This window comes from Rana temporaria, chromosome 8, assembly GCF_905171775.1.
Source record: "Rana temporaria chromosome 8, aRanTem1.1, whole genome shotgun sequence".
Taxonomy (NCBI): domain Eukaryota; kingdom Metazoa; phylum Chordata; class Amphibia; order Anura; family Ranidae; genus Rana; species Rana temporaria.
Genome location: NC_053496.1, coordinates 117,421,836 through 117,433,766, shown reverse-complemented (window position 1 = coordinate 117,433,766; position 11,931 = coordinate 117,421,836). Strand labels below are relative to the sequence as shown.

Genomic DNA, 11,931 nt, shown 5'->3' with positions numbered 1-11,931 from the left:
ATCTGCAATATTTAGCTGGATGAGGCAGTATCAGCTGGGAAACCCCTAATCAGAACACAGTATTTGCTTTGTTCTCTAAATATTCTTTGCTTAGCCAATTAGAGAGTTCTCAAAGGCTCTCGAAGGTAGCAAAAGGCCATCCTTTACCTTTGTAAGTGCACTTAGTCTTCCTTAATAACAGTTTTAAGTTTTGACACAAAAGTATGTGGATAATTTGGTCTTCTCTTCCTGGGTACTTACCTGCACACACGGATCCCCTTGTTTGGTGGTTGTTACAGAGGAATCCCCTGGTGGAACATGATCTTACCTTTCAGGTGGGACATCTAAAGAGCACCGGTAGCCCATGTTGATTATGATTACATGAGCATTTTGACTCTTATTTGAGAGTCATTGAAGTCTGGTAAACAGATTTTAAGGCTCAGCTTGGTGGTGGAGGACTATGGAGATGTGCTGTGTTTTGAACATCTTCACAAGAAACCTTTTGTCTTTCTGGACATTGTATTTTTTAAATCTTGGCTACACTCTATTTTTATTTGTATATATGTTCTTACTCATTATGTTTTTGTAATAGTGCAATACATTGTGTATTCATTTAGTGATAGACGATATTAATATTGCCTTCCATGCCAAAATAACCATATGCCCATTATTACAAACAAACAGCAACTGCCTCAACCTATAACTGGCCTTAACAGCAAGGAGCACATGGAAGGATGAGGCATGTAAAATAACAGCAAAGAAAATTATCCAGCTCAACTTACCAGCCAGCCTGCAACAAACCAAATTTTCCTGTCTAACAGTTCACTTTAAAAACAGGGGTTTAGTTTGCACACATTTCAAATGCAGAGGCCACATTACTGTACCCCAGAATTATATGCAGTAATAACTCTAGGGCAGGTATGCCTGGAGGAAGACCAGCCCTCCTTAAATGTACAAGGGCAAACTGGACACCCAGCAAACTGAGCCCGTTAGCCTATTGCCACTATAATTAGGCCCTTTTTCATGTAAACATAAATTAATAGCACAAAAATTGAATATTGAAAACAGGTTAACCACCTCCTACCAAAGAAGAGACTGGTATTCCAACATAAGGGTTGTCCACAGAAATTCTTTCAACTATGAGATCCATGGATGTCAGTGTCAGGTCTGGCACCTGTTGCACTGATTGCACAAAGACTTATTCAGTAACTCACATAGGGGGGGCCAGGATCTGGGGGTCCCCTTTGTTAAAGGGGTCTTCCAGATTCTGATAAGCCCCCCGCCCGCAGACCCCCACAACCACCGGGCAAGGGTTGTGGGGATGAGGCCCTTGTCCCCATCAACATGGGGACATCCTCCCAATCTTGAGGGCATGTGGCCTGGTACGGTTCAGGAGAGGGGGGACCGCACTCTGTCCCCCCTCTTTTCTGCGGCCGGCCAGGTTAATGTGCTCGGATAAGGGGTCTGGTGTGGATTTTTGGGGGAACTCCACCCCATTTTTTTCTTAAATTTGGGGTGGAGTTCCCATTAAAATCCACACCAGACCTGAAGGGGGGACCCCCACGCTATTTTTTTTTTATGAATGAATCCTCTCTGAATTGCCAGAGCCGTCAATTCATTATAGCCGCAAGTCAGTTTTAAATGTCCTTTTTTCTTTCAGAAATGACACTTTGTGCAGAGACAGTTCTAAGTACTGGAAACATGCGCTATTTCACATGCTAACTTTACACCCCCTTAGGTACGAAATGTAAAGGAATATTTAACTTTTATTGTTTCACTTTTAGCATTATTTAATTCACTGCTCCCGAAAAAACAGACGTTTTTAAAACTTTTTTTGCATTGATACATGTCCCCTGGGACAGGACCCAGGTCCCCAAACACTTTTTAGGACAATAACTTGCATATTAGCCTTTAAAATTAGCACTTTAGATTTCAAACGTTCGAGTCCCATAGACTTTAATAGGGTTCTAAAGTTCACACAAACATTTGGTGTGTTCGCAAGTTCTGGGGCGAACCGAACAGGGGGGTATTCGGCTCATCCCTAATAATCAACATGGGCTACCGGTGTTCTTTAGCTGTCCCACCTAAAAGGTAAGATCATGTTCCACCAGGAGATTCCTCCGTAACAACCACCAAACAAGGGGATCCGTGTGTGCAGGTAAGTACCCAAGAAGAGAAGACCAAATTATCCACATACTTTTGTGTCAAAACTTAAAACTGTTATTAAGGAAGACTAAGTGCACTTACAAAGGTAAAGGATGGTCTTTTGCTACCTTTGAGAGCCTTTGAGAACTCTCTAATTGGCTAAGCAAAAAATATTTAGAGAACAAAGCAAATACTGTGTTCTGATTAGGGTTTTCCCAGCTGATACTGCCTCATCCAGCTAAATATTGCAGATATGATGCTATAAAATATGTTTTGTCATGTGGGATTGCTAGACCCTTGATGTCCTAAAGCAGTTACTGACTGGCTTGTTTAATATGGCTGCCCTCATATGAGCCACGTGCTGCAATATACATATTACTGCTACTACATTTTTTCATTTTGCACATAATCCCAATTATAACTATGTATCACTATATAAAACAATTAAAATGGTTAAATCATAGAAGAGTGTAGGGAAATAAAAAGCAAAGTGCTTAGTAAAGAACAAAAAAATTGTAAATGATTAGCATGTTGATAGTAAATCTGTCATGACCGGCCAGCAGAAGAATGTGTTCTAATTCCACCTCTACCTACAGTATATATAAAAAGGTGCCATCCTACACTGTTCAAACAACCAAAAAATCTCCTCTGAATCTTCCAAGAAGGAAACCAAACTTATAAGCAGATATGTCTGGAATCAAAGGGAAATGTGTTGCCCAGAAGATCCAATGCCAAGATCCATGCAACCCTTGCCAAAATGTAGTAGTCTGCAAAGTTCCATGCCAAGACCGTAAGTGTTGTGTTTATAAACTACTTTGATATTATACATAAATAAATTATGAAAGGTTGTATGCACGTCCTCCACTGTAAAAAGTATTTCTTTCTTATAATTTCCTGCAAAAGATGTTTGGGTAGACATGTGTGTCAGTTATAAGTTATCATATAAGTAACTGCAGTTTAATTTTAGCTGGACTCGTATTCTTTTTAAAACTTGAATCTAAGTTTACTTTTATTTTAAATACACAAATTAGCTGGCCCAAACAAACTATTTCCATTGATGTGGCTGCTGTCAGCGCTGTATAAACTGTAGTATCAGCTACATATAGTATACAGCATTGTGTTCCTGCAGTGGTACTGGGAACTTCTGTCTGTTGCCAGAACAAAATCGGGCCAGGCTGAGTGCTTCTCAAACATTCACTGAAAGCCTTGTATTTTTATCAATGAATACAAAGTTTCCTATAAATAACTAAATTGTAGTTTCTGACACCTTCCTCCCCTTTCTTCACCTCAGCCAATCAGAGAACGCCTTGTATTCCATAAAAAAAGGTTTCCTGTGAATAGTTGAGAAGCACTCAGACCGATAAAATTTTGCTCCGACAGCACACAGGAAGGTCCTGTACCCTTACCAGAACCCAGCGCTAAATGCTGCATGTAGCTGATGATCTATACAGCTGATCCAGCACTGACAGAAGCCGCATCAATTAGTAAGGGAAATAGTTTTTTGGATCATCTTGGTCCTAACAAGTAATTTCAAGTAAAAGTAAACCTGGAGTTAAGCTTTGAGCAAAATGTTTTATCTCCAGGAAAAAATTGCCATTATGCCTTGTACACACGATCGGTTAAACCGAGGAGAATGGTCTGATGAACCGTTTTCATCAGTCAAAACAGATCGTGTGTGGGCGCCATCGGTTAGTTAACCATCGGTTAAAAAAAAGCCAACTTGTTTTAAAATTAACCGATGGATTCCTAACCGATGGGAAAAAAAACGATTGTTTGCAGGCACAACCATAGGTTAAAAATCCACGCATGCTCAGAATTAAGTTGACGCATGCTTGGAAGCATTGAACTTCGTTTTTTTCAGCACATCTTTGTGTTTTACGTCACCGCGTTCTGACACGATTGTTTTTTTAACCAATGGTGTGTAGGCGCGACGGACCATCAGTCAGCTTTATCGGTTAACTGATGAAAACAGTCCATCGGTCCGTTCTCATCGGATGGACCAATCGTGTGTACACGGCATTAGATTATATTTTGTATGTAACATGTAAAGATGAGTTGGAAGAAGCATTAGATTGCAGAGGTCTGATATGAAATAAACATATGACTTGATGTTCCAACTATCTGACTGAAGTCTACTATACACCTTAAAGTAGATGTAAACCCGATTTTTTTTTTTGATGTCACAATGTTCAGTATAAGATTTCCTATCATCTGTGCCCAGTCTTGCCACACAGAGTTAATCCAGCTCTGAGCAATCCTCTTTTATTGTTCAGTGATGTTAGTGATCATAGCAGAATTCAGTGTAAGAAATACATAGGAAAAAATGCATGTTGACTAGGGGAGTGTAGAGGAGGGTGGGGAGTCTACTGTCATCATAACTCCACCCACCAAGCTCCAGCCAACAGATCCATCCACAGAATCTGCAGTTTTTCAGGTCTCGTAACAGACAGAGGGGAGACATTTTACAGGTAAGGATATATGCAGGAGGCATCTATATCCTTATAGATCAGCACTGTGGCAGTAGTTTAGAAAGGATGCGAGTGGGTTTACATCCACTTTAACCCTGGGAAAGTAAGGTCAGGTTTTCTGATTTCACCTATTGTGGACTCTTTCCTGTTCCTAGCAAAAAAACGTAGTTGCACAAGACAATCATGTCATGGTGGTGATAATACCATTGAGAAGAACATGCATTCTAGTTGCAGTAGATGAATAAATCCATTGTAGATATAAATTATAGATTTCGGCTAAAAGCATTAAATGTTATTAGGTTACTTATATTGGTTGTCTGGTAATCTTCTTTAATATATATTTGTATTTCTTCAGCATGTAAGCCTCACCATCATCACCATGGCACCGTCTGTGTTCGCCAACAAGGTAAAAGGAGCAATAGATTATTGTTTTGAGTATTTAGAATAATAGATGAAGAATGTATACTTTAAAATAAGCCAATCTTCCCATCACTGAGAAAGGTGGTTCTTCACAGATTACAAATATTGCACATTTTGAGTTGTTTCTTTTTGAGATGGCTTATCAATGTACTTATAATTTTAAGTGATAATGGGGAAGATCTGCACAGAATTAAGCATTGTTGATGATTTCAGTTGTTTTGGTCCAACAGAACATCAAAAGTGACAACTATAACCCTTTGCCCTTATTTGTGCTTAAAAACTACTTTACTGTTCTAATACCTACATGAACTGTTCCCCATTCCACCTGTAGTGAAATGAAAAGTCATACACATTTTCCACAAGTAGGTAGCAATACTACAAACTTTTTTCCTACAGCTTACAACACAGTAAGTACAAATAGTGGAGTTGTATTGCATATTAATGCAACATGGAGTGAAACATGATTGCAAATTAATTAACAATAAGATGGTTGGTGCTCCTTGCCAAGAGGCCTGTAATATGAATTGTATTGCAAACCTCTGTAAATGATATGCATTTACTAAACACATATATTTTGCTTTTGTACTCTTCATCTACAGTCTGTAGATAAAAATCCTCAGCTATCCTTACCATGAAAATGATAATGTTAACCAATATTGCAGCTGTGAACTCTACCCGCTGCTAATTTGGGGAATTATCACAGCCACAGGTCTCAGATTAAGTGCTAGTTTTCACACGGTTTGGCTCTCGAAGAGCAGATTGTGACGGAAAGCTAAAAGATCTTTTGTCACCTCCTCGCTGTCTGCTTAACCTCTTAAAACCCACACCAGCTGTGTGCATTGCACAGTAGCAGCACAGCCCCATTCAGCTATATCATTTTTGCTGGTGTAAAGGATTGCGGCTTCTTCATGTGATCACCGCTGTCTGCTGCATTTTCAGCTTAGGGCAGAGCAATTGAGTGGCAATAAAAATGCAGCTCAGGCACATGTTTTTACCACTTCCCAAACACAAATGTAAACAAGGCGTAAGATGATCAGGAACCAAATAGTAAAGTTTTTCCATCATGTGATCATTAGAACAGCCAATCATAGTGGTCACTGGAAGTTTTAAACTTCACCATTCTGCAGAAGGTACTGTGCTTCTCTCTCTCTCTCTCTCTCTCTCTCTCTCTCTCTCTCTCTCTCTCTCTCTCTCTCTCTCTCTTTTTCTCTCTCTCTCTCTCTCTCTCTCTCTCTCTCTCTCGGCTGTCAAGATTAAGTGTTAGATAGCATTATAGCATTACAGTTTGTATAAAAAAAAAAAAAAAAAAAAAAAAGATTATACATTTAAACAGTTTTATTAAAAATCTATTCATGGAAAATAACTAAACATTTTTTTTTTTAAACACTTTTGTCCATAGTTCACATCAAAGTATTCATTAATACAGGTTATGTAATCAGGTAGGCACATTAGAGTTATTGTCATGAGAACCAACACATACTAATGCTGCTAAATTCATTCTGAGCATTTAGGCTTTACTGGCCTCTGGTCATGAAGGGGTTAGGATGTAATATATGACTAATATAAGACTAATGAAGGTTTTTTTCTTGGCAGATCCATGCAATCCATGCAACCCTTGTGTTGTCCCCTGTTGTCCTGATCCTTGTGATCCCTGCCAGGGTCAAGGACATTTCTGCTGTGATAAATGAAGACATCATGTTTGTGTCTATAATCTGTTCTACTCATTTACTTCTCTGCAAAATAAACCACACTCCTCTCATTGTACAATGTTAAATCCTACATCTTTTTGTCTCTGGTTAAATGACCCTGCTCAATAAAAATCTTTGCAACTGATATGTTTTTGCATTTCATCTCTTGTTCTGTACTTAATAAATTATCAGTCTTATCAAACATACTATTAGGGGGTTAATTTTTTTTTTAGAAAGGAGATATTTTTGAATTTACTTACAGTTTAATGACAACGACAATATTGTCTTTTATCACACAGCATCAGCATTTTAACATTTTCCTTATGGTATTATGGTGATGTTTGAATATATTTTTAAGGCAGTAAAATATTTTCAGATGCTATACCTTATCATATCCATGGCAACCAGGGGCGTTGCTAGGTAGCAAAAAGACCAGGGGCTTCAGCCCGAAGCCGGAACCGGGGGGGGGGGCGCGCGGTGCGACTCACCTGACCTATGCGCGCGTGTGTCAGTACACACACTGACGTGTGTGTGTGTATGTATGTCAGTTACACACTCCATGAAATCAGCATGCAAGGAAGCTCTTAGGCACACTAGCATGTCTTTCAGGGTTGTTTCTGACGCCTGACCTGTCCCACATACACTGGCCTGACCTGTCCCACATACACTGGCCTGACCTGTCCCACATACACACACACACACACACACACACACTGACCTGTCCTGTCCTACATACACACACTGACCTGTCCTACATACACTGACCTGTCCTGTCCTACATACACTGACCTGTCCTACTAACACTAACCTGTCCTACTAACACTAACCTGTCCAACACTAACCTGTCCAACACTAACCTGTCCAACACTAACCTGTCCTACATACACACACTGACCTGTCCTGTCCTACATACACACACTGACCTGTCCTGTCCTACATACACACACTGACCTGTCCTGTCCTACATACACACACTGACCTGTCCTGTCCTACATACACACACTGACCTGTCCTGTCCTACATACACTGACCTGTCCTGTCCTACATACACACACTGACCTGTCCCACATACACTGACCTGTCCTGTCCTACATACACTGACCTGTCCTGTCCCACATACACTGACCTGACCTGTCCTACATACACTGACCTGACCTGTCCTACATACACTGACCTGTCCAACACTGACCTGTCCAACACTGACCTGTCCAACACTGACCTGTCCAACACTGACCTGTCCTACATACACTGACCTGTCCAACACTGACCTGTCCTACATACACTGACCTGTCCAACACTGACCTGTCCAACACTGACCTGTCCAACACTGACCTGTCCTACATACACACACTGACCTGTCCTGTCCTACATACACACACTGACCTGTCCTACATACACACACTGACCTGTCCTGTCCCACATACACTGACCTGTCCTGTCCTACATACACTGACCTGTCCTGTCCTACATACACTGACCTGACCTGTCCTACATACACTGACCTGACCTGTCCTACATACACTGACCTGACCTGTCCAACACTGACCTGTCCTACATACACTGACCTGTCCTACATACACTGACCTGTCCTTCATACACTGACCTGTCCTACATACACTGACCTGTCCTACATACACTGACCTGTCCAACATACACTGACCTGTCCAACATACACTGACCTGTCCAACATAAACTGACCTGTCCAACATACACTGACCTGTCCAACACTGACCTGTCCTACACTGACCTGTCCAACACATACACTGACCTGTCCAACACATACACTGACCTGTTCTGTCCTAGCCTCGGGCCCACAGTAACCTCGAGCCAAAGGCCAAAGGGTTCCTTCCACAAATTATGTTTGGGAAGTATACCTGACAGTGACAATCATAAAAAAAAAACATATTAAGAATATTAAATACATCTTCGTCGCAGAGATGGTAAATAGGGCTTACTTTGAGTTGGACTAGCAGCTGAAAATGACTGACGCCGGCGGCCTGCTTCCTAAGTTGTCCGGGGCGTGTGGGGTGTCCTCCCGGGCCGGCTCTCCCCCTGGAGTCACTCATGCTGGCTGGCTGGCTGTCTGCTCTAGCCGTCGACTGGCCCAGCCGTTCTCCACGCCGGCGCCACGGTCCGGCGCCTTCTCCTCGGTCACACACAGACTCCAGTCTGTTAGCTGCGCCGTCAGGGAAGTCACGCTTTGCACGCTTTTCCCATTTGAAGGGTCCGGCCAATGTAAACAAGATACGTCACGTCCCGGCTGCGGATTTGTCCACTGTGATGTCCATCATAACAGCGCGCCTATGATGGACATCTCACTGGCCAATCCTGGGATCGCGTGGATGCGTCGCACTCGCACGGCACAGACAGTGAGCTTGAATGACTGCACTTGACAAATTTTACGGGGACCCGCCGATTCGGGGCTAATAATGTTAAATTAAACGGCCGAGACTCGGGGCTTTTCGGGGTACCATTCGGGGCTCCAGCCCACCAAGCCCCGCCCTAACGACGCCCCTGATGGCAACGAATGGCCTAAGCATAAAAAATACAGAGCATCTTTTCCAAAATGGCTTCCCTCACAACCTGTTAACTTTGAGATAATATCTGTGTCTGATTTACATTTAGTCATGCCAAAGTTACCAAGCCTGGTCATAACCCTGTCTGTAGTTAAAACACACTTTAAGAAGAAACAATGGCGTAAGACCCGCCCACCTCTACACTCCCCTTACACTAAATTCAGCTATGGTCACTAACATCCAGTCAAAATCCAGAAAAGTAACCACATGACTTCAGAAAAGGAGTGGGGGTGGGAATTAAAGAATAATAACTGTCTTAGGCTAGTGCATGAGATATGTAAATAACCTGTCATTCACAGCAAGGGGGAAGAATGGGCAAAGTTTTCTCCTGTTTGTCCGTTTATCTCACTGAAAAAAGAAGAGAGGATTGCTCAGAGCTGGATTAACTCTTTGTGGCAAGACTGGGCACAGATGATGAAATCTTATACCCTACATTGTGACAGCAAAAAATAAAAACAAAAAAATGTTTAGGTTTACATCCTCTTTAAACATTAGGTTCTACTTGTACTTTTTGGTATGAAAATATACAGTATATGCCATTAATACCCTTAAAGACAGCAGCAAATTATAATACATGGGGAGAACCATTCTCTCTTAGGGTACGTGCATTTATATTTATTGTATGTTCAGTATTTGTTGAAACATATAGAAGAAGCTACTCAAGGTATAATTGATGACTGATTCAACTTTATGACATGGATATTGTAGACTACTGAATACTCTGTTTATTTTGAACTGTCCTATTGGTATTGCATTACACTAAACAAATCAAAAAGCATGTGAATTCTCACAAGGAGGTCAGTAGGTTTTGAGGTAAAAAGGGATATTTTTGCCCCCTTAAAATTAATAGAAATATATAAAAGTCACAGGAGTTAATTAAAGGATAATAAATGGGTTAAATGTGCACGATGCACTTTAAATAATATAGTATGGGTGGGAAGGAGGATTCCCCCCCCCCTTTTTTTTTTTTTTTTTTTTTTATTATTGAGAGTGGTAAATAGGCAATGGGGTAAGAGAGTGGTACTCTCGTCCCCTCATAACAATAAAAAATGGAGGTCACAGTCACTAAAGGATAAGAAATGGGAAATAGGGCACACAGCGCTTTAATAGGTGGTGAGGTGATTGTGTTTTTTTTTTTTTTTTCGTTTGCCCTTGGGAGGGGAGAGGGAAAGGAGAAGACTGAGGTAGAAAAGAGATGAAAAATCAGGAGGATAGACCCATATTGTTGTCATTGTTATTATTTATGTTAATGTAATGTTGAATTCATTTTAAATGTGATTCTTTTTGTATGCTTATTGGAAATGTAATGTAAATTATATTTGTGTTTTAAAAAATGTAATAAAACAAATTTAAAAACAAAAAGCATGTTAAAAAAAAAATATAGTCCAATATTATATATTGCCAATTTAGACATGTATTGCATGAAAGGATTTAGCTACGTCCTGCCTGTAGGACATCCATGGACAACCTCGGGTTTCAGTATTTATTCCTGAATGATACCTGCACCACCCCAATAAAAAAGTTTTCATCCAGCAATTCCCTTTTTAGCAGAAGTGATTCCAGTGGCTAAATAGCCACACGATCAGTTCTGTGGGTGGCCGAAGAGGGTCGCCTTCCCCAGGTTCTATTATACTATCGCAGAGCCTGGGAGTGGTGTGACCAGCGGCATTGGCTGCAACGAGATTTATTCACTTCTGTACAGACCCACCTCTATCAGTATAGACCAGGGGCCTCCAAACTATGGCCCTCCAGTTATTCAGAAACTACAATTCCCATCATGCCTAGTCATGTCTGTATATGTCAGAGTTTTACAATGCCTCATGGGAAGTGCAGTTCCGCAACAGCTGGAGGGCTCATTGCATACCCCCCTCCATCAATATAGACCCCCTCACTTTTCCCTTCCATTGCCCCAGCACATGTCCATCTGCAATATAATAAACTGTACAGACCTCAGAACAGCGTGGGATATGCACAGTGGTGTGTCCCTCGGACTCCCTCCTCCTGTGTAGGTCGGTCCACTCCTCTCTACTGTGTGAGCCAGTGAGACAGCCGGCGAGACACAGATCAGTGTAGGGGTGTGGATCGTACCGTGCTAGCAGTACCGCTGCCCACAGGTGTCACCTGTGTGTGGCTTAAATCCGCCGCCCCACCAACAATGCCACTGCCTGTCATGGCCCATTCTGTCACAAGGGATGTTGTTCATCCCTTGTGATAGCAATAACGTTAGTTTAAACCCCCCAAAAAATGTAAAAAATAAAGTTTTGTATAAAATAAATAATAATAAAAATGTTTTTAAAGCACCCTGTCCCCTCCTGCTTATGCACAAATGCGAATGCATACATTACTCCTATACCAATATGTAAACGGTAATTACCCCACAAATGTGAGGTATTGTCGTGAACGTCAGAGTGAGAGGAATAATTCTAGCACCAAACCTCCTGTGTAACTCTAAACTGGTAACCTGTAAAGATGTTTAAAGCAATGCCTATGGAGAAATTTAAGCATCATAATTTGCCACCATTCCACGGGCATATGCAATTTTAAAGCCTGACATGTTAGGTATCTATTTACCGTAACATCATCTTTCACATTATAAATAAATATAAGTAAATATTGTGCTTTTTATTTTTTTTATTCATTAAAGTGTAATTTAAA

The 11,931-nt window shown here is 41.1% G+C and overlaps 1 protein-coding gene across 1 annotated transcript; it reads left to right on the top strand.

The window, feature by feature from the left end:
* The first annotated feature begins 2,728 nt into the window (after positions 1 to 2,728).
* LOC120908990 (small proline-rich protein 2B-like) lies at positions 2,729 to 6,845 on the top strand. The gene is made up of 3 exons (XM_040320560.1): positions 2,729 to 2,914; positions 4,948 to 4,998; positions 6,606 to 6,845. Exons 1-3 carry the CDS (start codon positions 2,812 to 2,814, stop codon positions 6,698 to 6,700), a joined length of 249 nt encoding a protein of 82 aa, XP_040176494.1. The 5' UTR covers positions 2,729 to 2,811; the 3' UTR covers positions 6,701 to 6,845.
* The last annotated feature ends 5,086 nt before the right edge of the window (positions 6,846 to 11,931 follow it).

Coding starts and splice junctions, on each gene's coding strand:
- LOC120908990 (XM_040320560.1), top strand. CDS start 2,812: ATGTCTGGAATCAAAGGGAAATGTGTTGCCCAGAAGATCCAATGCCAA. Junction 2,915..4,947: donor CAAAGTTCCATGCCAAGACC/GTAAGTGTTGTG, acceptor GTATTTCTTCAG/CATGTAAGCCTCACCATCAT. Junction 4,999..6,605: donor CGTCTGTGTTCGCCAACAAG/GTAAAAGGAGCA, acceptor TTTTCTTGGCAG/ATCCATGCAATCCATGCAAC.